This window comes from Maylandia zebra, linkage group LG23 (assembly GCF_041146795.1).
Source record: "Maylandia zebra isolate NMK-2024a linkage group LG23, Mzebra_GT3a, whole genome shotgun sequence".
In the NCBI taxonomy this organism is placed as follows: domain Eukaryota; kingdom Metazoa; phylum Chordata; class Actinopteri; order Cichliformes; family Cichlidae; genus Maylandia; species Maylandia zebra.
Window position 1 is genome coordinate 8,350,350 of NC_135188.1, and position 11,243 is coordinate 8,361,592.

At 38.5% G+C, this 11,243-nt stretch overlaps 1 protein-coding gene across 2 annotated transcripts in view; it reads right to left on the minus strand.

The window, feature by feature from the left end:
* The window catches only part of osbpl1a (oxysterol binding protein-like 1A), a 33,324-nt gene extending 22,275 nt beyond the window's left edge, over positions 1–11,049 (minus strand). Inside the window, exons 1-9 of one of the 2 annotated variants that reach the window (XM_004557168.5) lie at positions 10,745–11,049; positions 8,657–8,786; positions 8,489–8,574; positions 8,333–8,407; positions 8,103–8,214; positions 7,897–7,982; positions 5,756–5,900; positions 2,816–2,883; positions 2,660–2,704 (exon numbers count right to left, since the gene is read on the minus strand). In XM_004557168.5, coding sequence (XP_004557225.1) covers positions 2,660–2,704; positions 2,816–2,883; positions 5,756–5,900; positions 7,897–7,982; positions 8,103–8,214; positions 8,333–8,407; positions 8,489–8,574; positions 8,657–8,780 — 741 coding nt within the window. In that variant the 5' untranslated portion in view covers positions 8,781–8,786; positions 10,745–11,049. The remainder of the gene's footprint in view (positions 1–2,659; positions 2,705–2,815; positions 2,884–5,755; positions 5,901–7,896; positions 7,983–8,102; positions 8,215–8,332; positions 8,408–8,488; positions 8,575–8,656; positions 8,787–10,744) is intronic. The other variant, XM_076880778.1, reaches the window with a different exon arrangement.
* Between the last annotated feature and the right edge of the window lie 194 nt (positions 11,050–11,243).

Here is an 11,243-nt window from a genome sequence, read left to right on the forward strand (position 1 = left end):
AGTCTAATTTTTCAATTAAATATTTTTTAGCCTTTTCTGATTTCACTAGTGGCTGAAAGAGACTATTTATTACAATAGATTTCAGCAAAGTGGACCTGTTATATTCATCTCCAGCTTGATATTTTCATTGCTGCAAACCACTAAATCACACGATTCACATTTAAATCATCCTTATTTATCTTATCTTGGCTCCTCAGTTCATCCACTAAGTGAAACAGATTTCTTTGCCGTCCCAATGTTAACAACAAGTCTGAACAGCAGTGTGTGTGTGGGCATCCTACAATCACACATTTGCACCTGTAAAGCCACAAAACAGCATTTTGTTGGAGCTCTTTTAGCGTTGCAGCGATGCAACATAACAATCTGGGGATCTTGGATTGGTGATGGAAGTGTCGGACCGGTGCCTAATGTCTTCACCAGCACATCCCAAAGGTTCCATATTAAGCTCAGGATTCCGTGTCGATCAATCGATGCGTGAAAATGATTGATTTCACTGTAAGGCACTCAAACTAATCCATGATCATGATCATTCAATATTTTGTTTTGACTGCATTTCTTCTTCTGGGTTTTAATAATGTGATACGCAGTTCTTTGTAGTTTTAAAATGTTTTCTTTGTGTGATGCAATAATGTAACCTTTGTTCACATGAACGCAGGATATGGTTGTTTAAGAAATGAGATGCTATTCTCTGAATCAGATTGGGTTAAATAACATTTTACCAGGTGAAACATATTAATCACAACAGTAATTGTGCAGTGGAAGTTTCTTAGCTGTTTGCATAGGCAGTTTTTATTTATTTATTTAGTCTGGGTATTGTATATTGAATATAACTTAAAAGCAAAATGAGCAATAAATAAGTTCAATGTAAGTTTAATAAACTTAAACACAGGATTCTTCCAGATAATTTAAAAAACCTGTAAGGTTGAGTTTTAAATATTTCAGTTTCAGTTTCACAGAATTTATGTTTTGACTTTGTTTCTCAGAAACAGAAGCCAGTCAGAGGTGTGGAATGCAAACTGTGTTTTTCTCCAGTACAATAATGTTTGGCTCACACTGATCACTGATGATTTGATGCTTGTGTCTGTTTTGCTTAACTCAAAAGCAGGCATCACTGCCACCCCAGAGGCGTAAGACTCATTAGCAATTCTCTTATTGATTCTTTATCGGTTTTTCAGTGTGGAAAACGCTCTACACATTTTCTGTGTTATCATCTCTGTGTCTGCCGGACTTGCATAATTGTCAGGTGCACAAAATTACACTGCCATGAGCCTGACGTCAATGTTTCACAATGCACAACTGCCAGGAAACATTCCAGCAATGATAAAAGGGAGTGATAAGAATGCAGGAAAATTCTGCAAAATTCAGCCTGTTCTTGATTTCCTTCCCTACCACTATGACATAACTAAAAAATGATTAACACTTAGATTATTCTTTAGTTGTCAGCTGACAATCGCAATCTCTGTAAAGCCTGCTGTATCTGCTACTGTGATCTTTGTCTGCGTTCACGGTCACGACATTTGATGAAGCAGCGAGCTGACGGTGTAGTTACACACTGCACCTCTGGAGTTCTGGATTTTTAAATGCTCATTTCAATTTAATGACAAAAAAAAAAACAGATTTCTGGACTACATGTCAAAGTTATTTTTATAATAAAAGCATATAAACACTGAGTATGATCGGTACTGTAAAAGCAATCAGGAGTGAGTTTTGGCTCTCAAACTGTGGGGCAGGCCCCCCTGGTGGGGCTTAGAGCCAGTGCAGACAGGGAGATGGTCAACCGGAGGTAAAATACAGACTGAAATGAAGTTGAACTAATGTAATTTATTTGGGGAAGATTAACAAACAACAGTTTGCTGATGCTATCTTGTTGACCTTTATTTCTCCAGTTTTCAACTTGGATGCTTTGTTATTGTTAACTGACAAAAATTTGTTTGGTAGGAGGTGAGAACGTTTTTTTTCTTAACTCATTCACTGCCATTGACGTCTATAGACGTCAATTACGTTTTTCAATGGGAGGGGCCAGAATACAACCTCGGGCAGCTTGTCAGTGAATTTTATTTTTTCATATATTTGTAAATAAATTGTTTTGATAAAACATAACCTTTCGCAGTGTTATTTCTGTTTTATAGAAGTGAAAAACTATTTTATATGTTAGAGGTGTCACAAAGCAAGAAATATTAGTGTCAAAGGCACTTTTCTGCTTGAAATGTATTTTTCACAAAAAGCTCATTTTCTCCCTTTTTTTGGTCAAAACAGGCATTTTTGGTGGAACCCACCTCTCTTCTACAGCTGATTACTAAAGAATGGAAAATGGTAGAAACAAGCTTTTTTTTTTGGATGAAAGAAGAGGGTCTGTTCTTCATTTTGGTAGGTTCAGCGTTTATATGATCATAACACACAGTTTTCTGTGGCTCTTCAAAAATGAGTAGAAATGCTCAAAAACCCTGGCAGTGGGGAGTTACCTGATTTGAAAATGGCTGGCAGTGAATGTGTTAAGAGAAACGTGCCAACAAAGTTTAAGAACCACTGAACTACATGCTGTGAGGAGTATTTTAGCAAGGAAGAGATATATATGCCTTACTCCTTTTCTTTAATTGTGCGTTTTCGTTCGCTGATTGGATTTTCAGAGCTACCAAAAAAGCCAGTTCCCATATTTTACCTTCCAGAGAGGTCCTTCATACTTCTTGACATGTCGGGTCATATCCTGCCAGGCAGACAAAGAGCAAAGATGAATCAGTTTAAAAAAATAAAACATAAAAAAAACAGAAGAGAACAAATAGTTAATTAGGACAGCAACTATCAGCTGGATACTCACTCGATGAATGTTGCCCTCAAGAATCTGCTTCATTGCTGTATCACTGGCCAGATCAAATACTGTTTGGCCTACAAGTTATGGACATACAAGACAAGAGGAGCTTTAACACAACAGAGCACATTTTTACAGAGGGAGAAAAATACTGCAGGATTCAAGAATGTTTAAATGCTGGTGACAGCAATTATAAATATCAAGGACTCATTTACATCCGAGCAGCTTGTGCTTCTCATGCAATCACAGTTTCTAAATTTTTTGCCTCGATAATCATGTTCGAGTCACAGGAAGAACTGCTGCAATTGCCAAAACTGATTAGAATTTTAAACTTTGAACATTTTTGGAGAAACCGCCTAGGCGGTTGCTATTTTTGTTTGGGTGAAAGAATTCAGACAGACCTTGTGAAACATGCTGAAACGCATTCTCAATAGTTTCCATTTCCTATCCTGTCTTTGGCTGCCAGACCTGAGGATTTCCTTTTTTACTGCACATGTACATAGATCATTTTTGGGTGGACTTTTTATACCTGTGTATTCATACGTATTTGTCACCGTGTTATTTCCAGCAGCAAAACGATTTCAGATTGATTCAAAATAATACAGGGAGTGCAGAATTATTAGGCAAATGAGCATTTTGTCCACATCATCCTCTTCATGCATGTTGTCTTACTCCAAGCTGTATAGGCTCGAAAGCCTACTACCAATTAAGCATATTAGGTGATGTGCATCTCTGTAATGAGAAGGGGTGTGGTCTAATGACGTCAACACCCTATATCAGGTGTGCATAATTATTAGGCAATGTCCTTTCCTTTGGCAAAATGGGTCAAAAGAAGGACTTGACAGGCTCAGAAAAGTCAAAAATAGTGAGATATCTTGCAGAGGGATGCAGCAGTCTCAAAATTGCAAAGCTTCTGAAGCGTGATCATCGAACAATCAAGCGTTTCATTCAAAATAGTCAACAGGGTCGCAAGAAGCGTGTGGAAAAACCAAGGCGCAAAATAACTGCCCATGAACTGAGAAAAGTCAAGCGTGCAGCTGCCAAGATGCCACTTGCCACCAGTTTGGCCATATTTCAGAGCTGCAACATCACTGGAGTGCCCAAAAGCACAAGGTGTGCAATACTCAGAGACATGGCCAAGGTAAGAAAGGCTGAAAGACGACCACCACTGAACAAGGCACACAAGCTGAAACGTCAAGACTGGGCCAAGAAATATCTCAAGACTGATTTTTCTAAGGTTTTATGGACTGATGAAATGAGAGTGAGTCTTGATGGGCCAGATGGATGGGCCCGTGGCTGGATTGGTAAAGGGCAGAGAGCTCCAGTCCAACTCAGACGCCAGCAAGGTGGAGGTGGAGTACTGGTTTGGGCTGGTATCATCAAAGATGAGCTTGTGGGGCCTTTTCGGGTTGAGGATGGAGTCAAGCTCAACTCCCAGTCCTACTGCCAGTTTCTGGAAGACACCTTCTTCAAGCAGTGGTACAGGAAGAAGTCTGCATCCTTCAAGAAAAACATGATTTTCATGCAGGACAATGCTCCATCACACGCGTCCAAGTACTCCACAGCGTGGCTGGCAAGAAAGGGTATAAAAGTAGAAAACTAATGACATGGCCTCCTTGTTCACCTGATCTGAACCCCATTGAGAACCTGTGGTCCATCATCAAATGTGAGATTTACAAGGAGGGAAAACAGTACACCTCTCTGAACAGTGTCTGGGAGGCTGTGGTTGCTGCTGCACGCAATGTTGATGGTGAACAGATCAAAACACTGACAGAATCCATGGATGGCAGGCTTTTGAGTGTCCTTGCAAAGAAAGGTGGCTATATTGGTCGCTGATTTGTTTTTGTTTGGTTTTTGAATGTCAGAAATGTATATTTGTGAATGTGGACATGTTATATTGGTGTCACTGGTAAAAATAAATAATTGAAATGGGTATATATTTGTTTTTTGTTAAGTTGCCTAATAATTATGCACAGTAATAGTCACCTGCACACACAGATATCCCCCTAAAATAGCTAAAACTAAAAACAAACTAAAAACTACTTCCAAAAACATTCAGCTTTGATATTAATGAGTTTTTTGGGTTCGTTGAGAACATGGTTGTTGTTCAATAATAAAATTATTCCTCAAAAATATAACTTGCCTAATAATTCTGCACTCCCTGTAGTAATAAAAATTATGCCTCTGACTGGTTTCTGCTCATAAACAAAACAAAAAAATAAACAAAAACCAAAGCTTAGAAACTGTTGAAATAATTAAGGCAACAAATGAACCTTTGGGCAAACGGCATTATCCAGCTGAGTCCTTTGTTAGATTTTAGAACATTTAAAGTAAACCTGCAAATTTTCTTATTTTCTGTTACATACATGTTGTTACAAAGATGAAAGGTCATATTAAACAAAGCAAATGTTTCATACAATGAGGTCATTGCATGTACATGCAATCCCTGTTAAACACTCACATTTTTTTCTACATTTGGCTCTATATGATGTCAGAGAGAGAGAATATTTCTAACATGGTCATCTCAGACACACAGCTCTAGCTGTGAGCACAGGAGCCCCGCCCCCACATTCTGTCAGGCCTTCTGTTTTTGAGGGACAGCCAATCAGAAGAAAGCGGGTTTAAAAGAAAGGCGCAGGAAGCTCAAAAGCATTGTATCTGACATTAAGTGAACAGATGGGCTGCAGAGAAACCAAGAAAAGCCAAATAAAGATTATTCTAAACTTTGAACCATGTAATAGTCTACTGGAGACCAATAGAGTCCAAGAACCATAAAATGGAGCTGGAAATTAGCATGACAAGTTCCTTTTAATTTCTTAAGTTTGGCTGTGCAGACAGTCCTGGCAAGACAATAAGTTCATTGTTGCTTCTGGTATTTGTGACAAAAAGGAAAATTATTGAATATCTCCCAGTTATTCATGGTTGCCAGCTGTGGCTGATGAATCATACCATTCTTGTTTTGGAAGTTGGGGTTGGCTCCACCCTTGAGCAGCTTCAGGGCACACTGCCTCTGGCCTCGATAGGCTGCACAGTGCAACGGAGTGTTACCTAGCAGATCTGTGCAGTTGATGTCTGGAGGCTTCTTCCTGCAGAGCTACAGAAAACACACAGGACAGAAACAGGTGTGCTGTGTGAACCCAAGTGCCCTGATGCTCCTTATTATTCTGTTAAGAACTGAAGCATGACTCCTTAGATTTCTGATGCAGCCACAGAGAGCTGGAATAGTTAAGACTGCAATGGCTCTCTAAAACTGAACTGCCACTGTTCCCTTTATTTTTCTGAACACTGCAATTGAAAATATTGATTTGTGTCCAGTGGTTTCTCACTTCAGGTTTTTGTGAAGTATTGGATTTCAAAGGGCGTAGCTGATGGCACCGTGTTCACATGGTCTTGTGAACACGGTGTGATACTTTAGGGTGTAACTGTCAGTTAAGGCACAAAAAGTCTCTGTAATCACGCTAATCTGCTTACAGTGTGAGTGCCAACAGGCTGTTTAACAAGTACTCTTACTTGCTAAAATGTAACATTTTAGCTTTATTGTACTAACCTTCACTTATTACGCCACCATTTACTTCAGTGAAGCATACCATTATAAAATACAAGTATATTTAGGCAAATGCACTTAAAGTATTACATCTAATACAGAAAAACACCTCTGTGTTTGTGTTCTGCTCAAGATTGATTTGATTTGATATACCTTTATTAGTCCCACAATGGGAAATTTCATAATTTCATAAGGCTGCCGACCTATTGCACGCAATGGCGGCGCCATCATTAGATGAATGAATCTCTGCGATCATCCATCAGGTCATGACTGGGATTTCTCCTATTTCTTACTTTCATATGTTCAAATACTGGTAATCTGCTGTATTTGTTTTTTAAGCTTGCAACATTTGTTTTTACCCGTTTTCTCATTTATTTTAAAGACACACTTTACACATTATGAAGATCATGGGTTTTTGTGACAGGCAGGTAGTAACAAAGTGCCTAAAGACACTGTTTAAATGTTGTCAAGTTGTCTGTTGTTGGGTTGTTATTTTGTAACTATCTGATACACTGATACAACACAGTTAGACGTCTTTTTGTGCTTGAATGATTTATAGGTGTGTTCAGTTGCTTACAGGAAAAATAAAAAATTCCTCAGAAAACTGTCACGTACGAGGACTGGAAGTGACGAAGCAGCTAATGTCCAAGAAATCTGAAAGATCTTGAAAAAAAACTGGAGAAGTATTGCTAAAAAAATCTGCCTGCCTGGAAACAACGTATAAAGAAATAACGTGTCTAAATAACAAAATATAATGTCTTGTTATAGTCTAAAACATGTTGATGTTTTGGTTTCGCTAAATTGTTAGAAATGCCATCGCACTGATTCCAAGCCCCAGTGTGATAAACTCGTATTACTGATATGTAGATTGAAAGTAACAAATGTTGCTTTTTAAATTCAAAGATTATTATAAAGAGAGAACTGCAGAAAATGTCCACTGAATGCTGAAGTCATCAATTTTCAGACATTTGCAATGATTACATAATTATGATAGTTGTCAAGTCATTTAATGGCAGTTGTCCTCATATATCATGTTACTGCATATTTTAATTTGTAACAGTTTATGAGTTTTGCTTTCACAATATGATAAAATAAAAGTAAAATGTACACCGTTTAAGGAGTGTCACAATGTTACAGAGGATTTATGAATCATATTCTAGGCATTACTGAACAGGAATTTATCCTCATCTGTCCAAAAGCTTTAGTGAAACTGAGGTCTGTGGTGGGTCTACAGACCTCAGACCAGGGCTAACAAGCTAGAACTGATTTTAAACACATTCCTTTACCAAACTTCCATGATACCCAAAGATCTTTGCCCGGATTAGCTAAAGACATTCCAAACTATTTCAGGACAGAATGTAAAACTCAGACTTCTATTTTTAAGAGTTATTTAATGATAAAGAGCCTGGTGCAGAATCACATAGTGGGGAGGACACAATCTGCAGACTATAGGGCGCCCCCTATAGCTGCAGAATCTGCAGCTATAGGGGGAGCCCTATAAGACTCAGACTTCTACATTGTTAGGCTTCAGTTATCTGGTACTTACCAACTGAGTTAGCGTTGAAAGGTCTCCTTCCCGTGCAGCATCCAAAAGTTTCTCCTCCAGCTTTCTCTCCTCTGTTCTCTCAGCCGCTGTTTTCAGTGACAAGGCAGGATTTAAAAGAAGAAAATGTAGGTACTATATAAGCATTTTGCATGAAAAAAATTAATTAACACATTTCCATCTCTTTGCTGACAGAATATCTGGCTCACCTTCCAGCATGCTTCTGATCTCTGCATTTTGTGTCACGTCTTTGGGAATCTGTGCTGTCCCATTGATGACAGTAGCACACGCACCATAGTGCAGCAGCAGCATGACAACCTCCTGATCAATATGTGATTGATTGATGAATAAAATATTTGCATAAATACTACTGTTAATGATATGCAAAGCATGAAAGGACTCAAAATCTGAAATGAAAATTGCTGACACATTAACATACCTTTCTTCCTGTGAAAGCAGCTTTGTGCAGCGGCGTATCTCCAATATTATTGGGCAAGTTAACATCTGCCCCTGCCTGGAGGGGAGGGTGTGATGACACATGTGTTACCTCTGCAGTTACTCAAAATCTCCATGCTTTGAAGAAAAGAAACATTACCTTGAGCAACTCCTCAACTACATCTTTGTGTCCAAAATAGCAGGCCAAGTGAAGCGGTGTCCATCCCAGGTTAGATTTACTTTTTCCTGAAAAAAAAAACAGGACATAATGAAATAAACCAGCCCACAGCAGGCACATATATTTTCTCGATATACACAAATCACAGACCTTTGCAATTGATATTGAGCTGTATCTCTTCCCTTATCTTGGACAGGAGGAGCCTTTGAACCCCGGGCAGATCTCCATTCCGGGCATATCGTAGGAACTGCTCCTCTGGCTCCAGCTCCTCCATAGACCCCTGCATAGAAAACCCCCCAAAAAAAGAAAAAGAAAAGGAATGAAGAAATTAAGGCTTTTTAATTTTTTTTGTGAATAAAATTGTGCTTCAAGGAAAACCTATCCACCTAAAAGACACCCAGGAACTAAAGAGAATTGCTAATCATAGCATATACTTTGAAATCATTGCATTGAAACTGGAATAAATTATTATTTGGACCATTCCTGCCTATAATTTCTAATGCTAAAAAAATGGGTAGTGTCTAAATTCAATAAAAAGACCTGATGACATACGTGCGACATTCAATTAAATTCATTTCACCCGATTCATAATAGAAGTCATCTTGAGGCAAGTTACAGTCCATACAATATCATGTGATTGGGACAAAAGTAAACTGAGCTACAAGTGTAAAGTCAGCGGTTGGCTCATATTGCTTAATAAGTCATCATTTCTCCTGCTTTAGGACATGTGAAGAAAAAGTCACAGGAGTTTGTTATGTCACAGAATAAGGGAGAAGAAGGAAATCCAAATTATTGCAAAAGGCAGCAGTCACCAGACCAGCCTTACAAGAAGGAAACACATCTTGCCTTTCTCTGAAAAAAAGTCCACATGACATGACATTCTAGTGTATCTGCAATTAAATCCCAGTATGGAAAGAAAAACAGATAGACAAAAAGCTTAGTTAAGCAATGTTTTTAAATGTCATGTGGCTGTGAGCAAGGATTCGTGAATCACATTGACAGGACAAGACAAATCAGACTGTGCAATTATGACGTTGGCAGGGCACCGGGGTGGTTTGGAGAAGCAATGAAACAGGTTTACCTGGGATTGAAAAGCATGTGACAGTAACAGTTAAGTGACCTGACTCAAACTGCACACTGCAATTTCAGGAAAAGCATGTTTTAAAAAAACAAAACAATCATTTGCCAATCCTGATCAGAAAACCTGCAAAGCCTGGTTTGATGTCTCTTAATAAAAAAAAACAAACAGAAACATTTTAAGTCAATCAGCTTTTTAAAATTTCTTTCACTAATGCTCAATCCACTCTCTCATTTGAGGTTTATTTTTGCTGCGGTAACACCCAGGGCTGATTATAATCTTTTAATAAGATAAACATATCATAAAATATTTTTTAAAGGCTTATGTTTCAGTGTGCAAAGAAAGCATGTTTACTTGTGTATAATGAGGTTTAATATGGATTTAATTTTACATTTCCATTTAGTGTTACTTTACACTTCCACGCAAAAGTACTACATTTACCAGGCAATTTACTTTTTACAGTTATTCGAAAGATTTTACATTAAAGAAATAAATGCAACATTTTTTTTCCAAAGTTGTCCTCTTCTTACAACCCCTTAAAAAGCATTGTCCCTATGGCTGTCTAGGAGTTGTTTGCGATTCCAAATAAACCTTTTTGATGAACAAAATCCAATCCCATCCACTATTTACCCAAAATATTAATTATTGGAACAGTAATAATAATAATAATAATAATTTGGAGAAAAGTCGGCAAATGATCACACATTTGCGGAGGACTCTCCCCCCCCCCCCCCCCCCCCCCATTCATTATCTCATGACCCCTTCCATTTATCTTACAACTCCTCAGACGAGGCCCTCGGTGTGGATAAAATACCTGAGTGTACAAAAATTTGTTAAGACCGTCTCCATGTCGAGCAGCTACACTGTGAAACCACTGATAAAGATAACATATTAGTCGCAATGACCAATTTTCTACAGTTAGACTGAATTTACCTGAACCTTTATTTCCTTACTTGATGTAGTATTTTACCCTCAAACCTCACTTCTTGCTCAACTTAAATCGTCTCAGTTGCAAGCTAAATTCCTCATGTGTCATTAGAATAAACACAGCAGCGACTGAATAAATACCGAGCGCGCGCACAGAACACACACACACACACACACACACACACACACACACACACACACACACACACACACACACACACACACTTACTTACTACTTAAACTAATGCAGTCCCGTGAAGGTAAAATCCAGTGTTTTCAGGCAGAGCTGCTCACACAGGCCCTCTGTGAAGCTGCATGTGATATTTTAAGCTCTTCCTGCTGTCTCACTGCAGCGCAAACACAGCGGAACACATCACGCTGTCGCTCTTCACTTCATACGTTTCCCATTTATCGTCCAGCTGACCGACAGCCGAAAACTATCACTGCCCCTGTCTCTTCCCCCAGCACATGACACAACCTCCGTGCACTGTTTACACTGAGATCAGCTGATTATCGTGCAGCGGAACTCGCCCTGGCCCAATCCCACTCCTTTCAAAATAAAAGACTGTTATTGCAAATAAAGAGCATGAATAACAAATAAATAAATAAAATTGATGAATCTTAACTGCTGTCTTAAATTAAAATAAAACTGAGACGCTCTCGGTTTTTTATGTTCTTTCTTCTTACGATTTTATTGTTGTCCTGGTTTCCAATGCAAAACCCGGAAGTTAA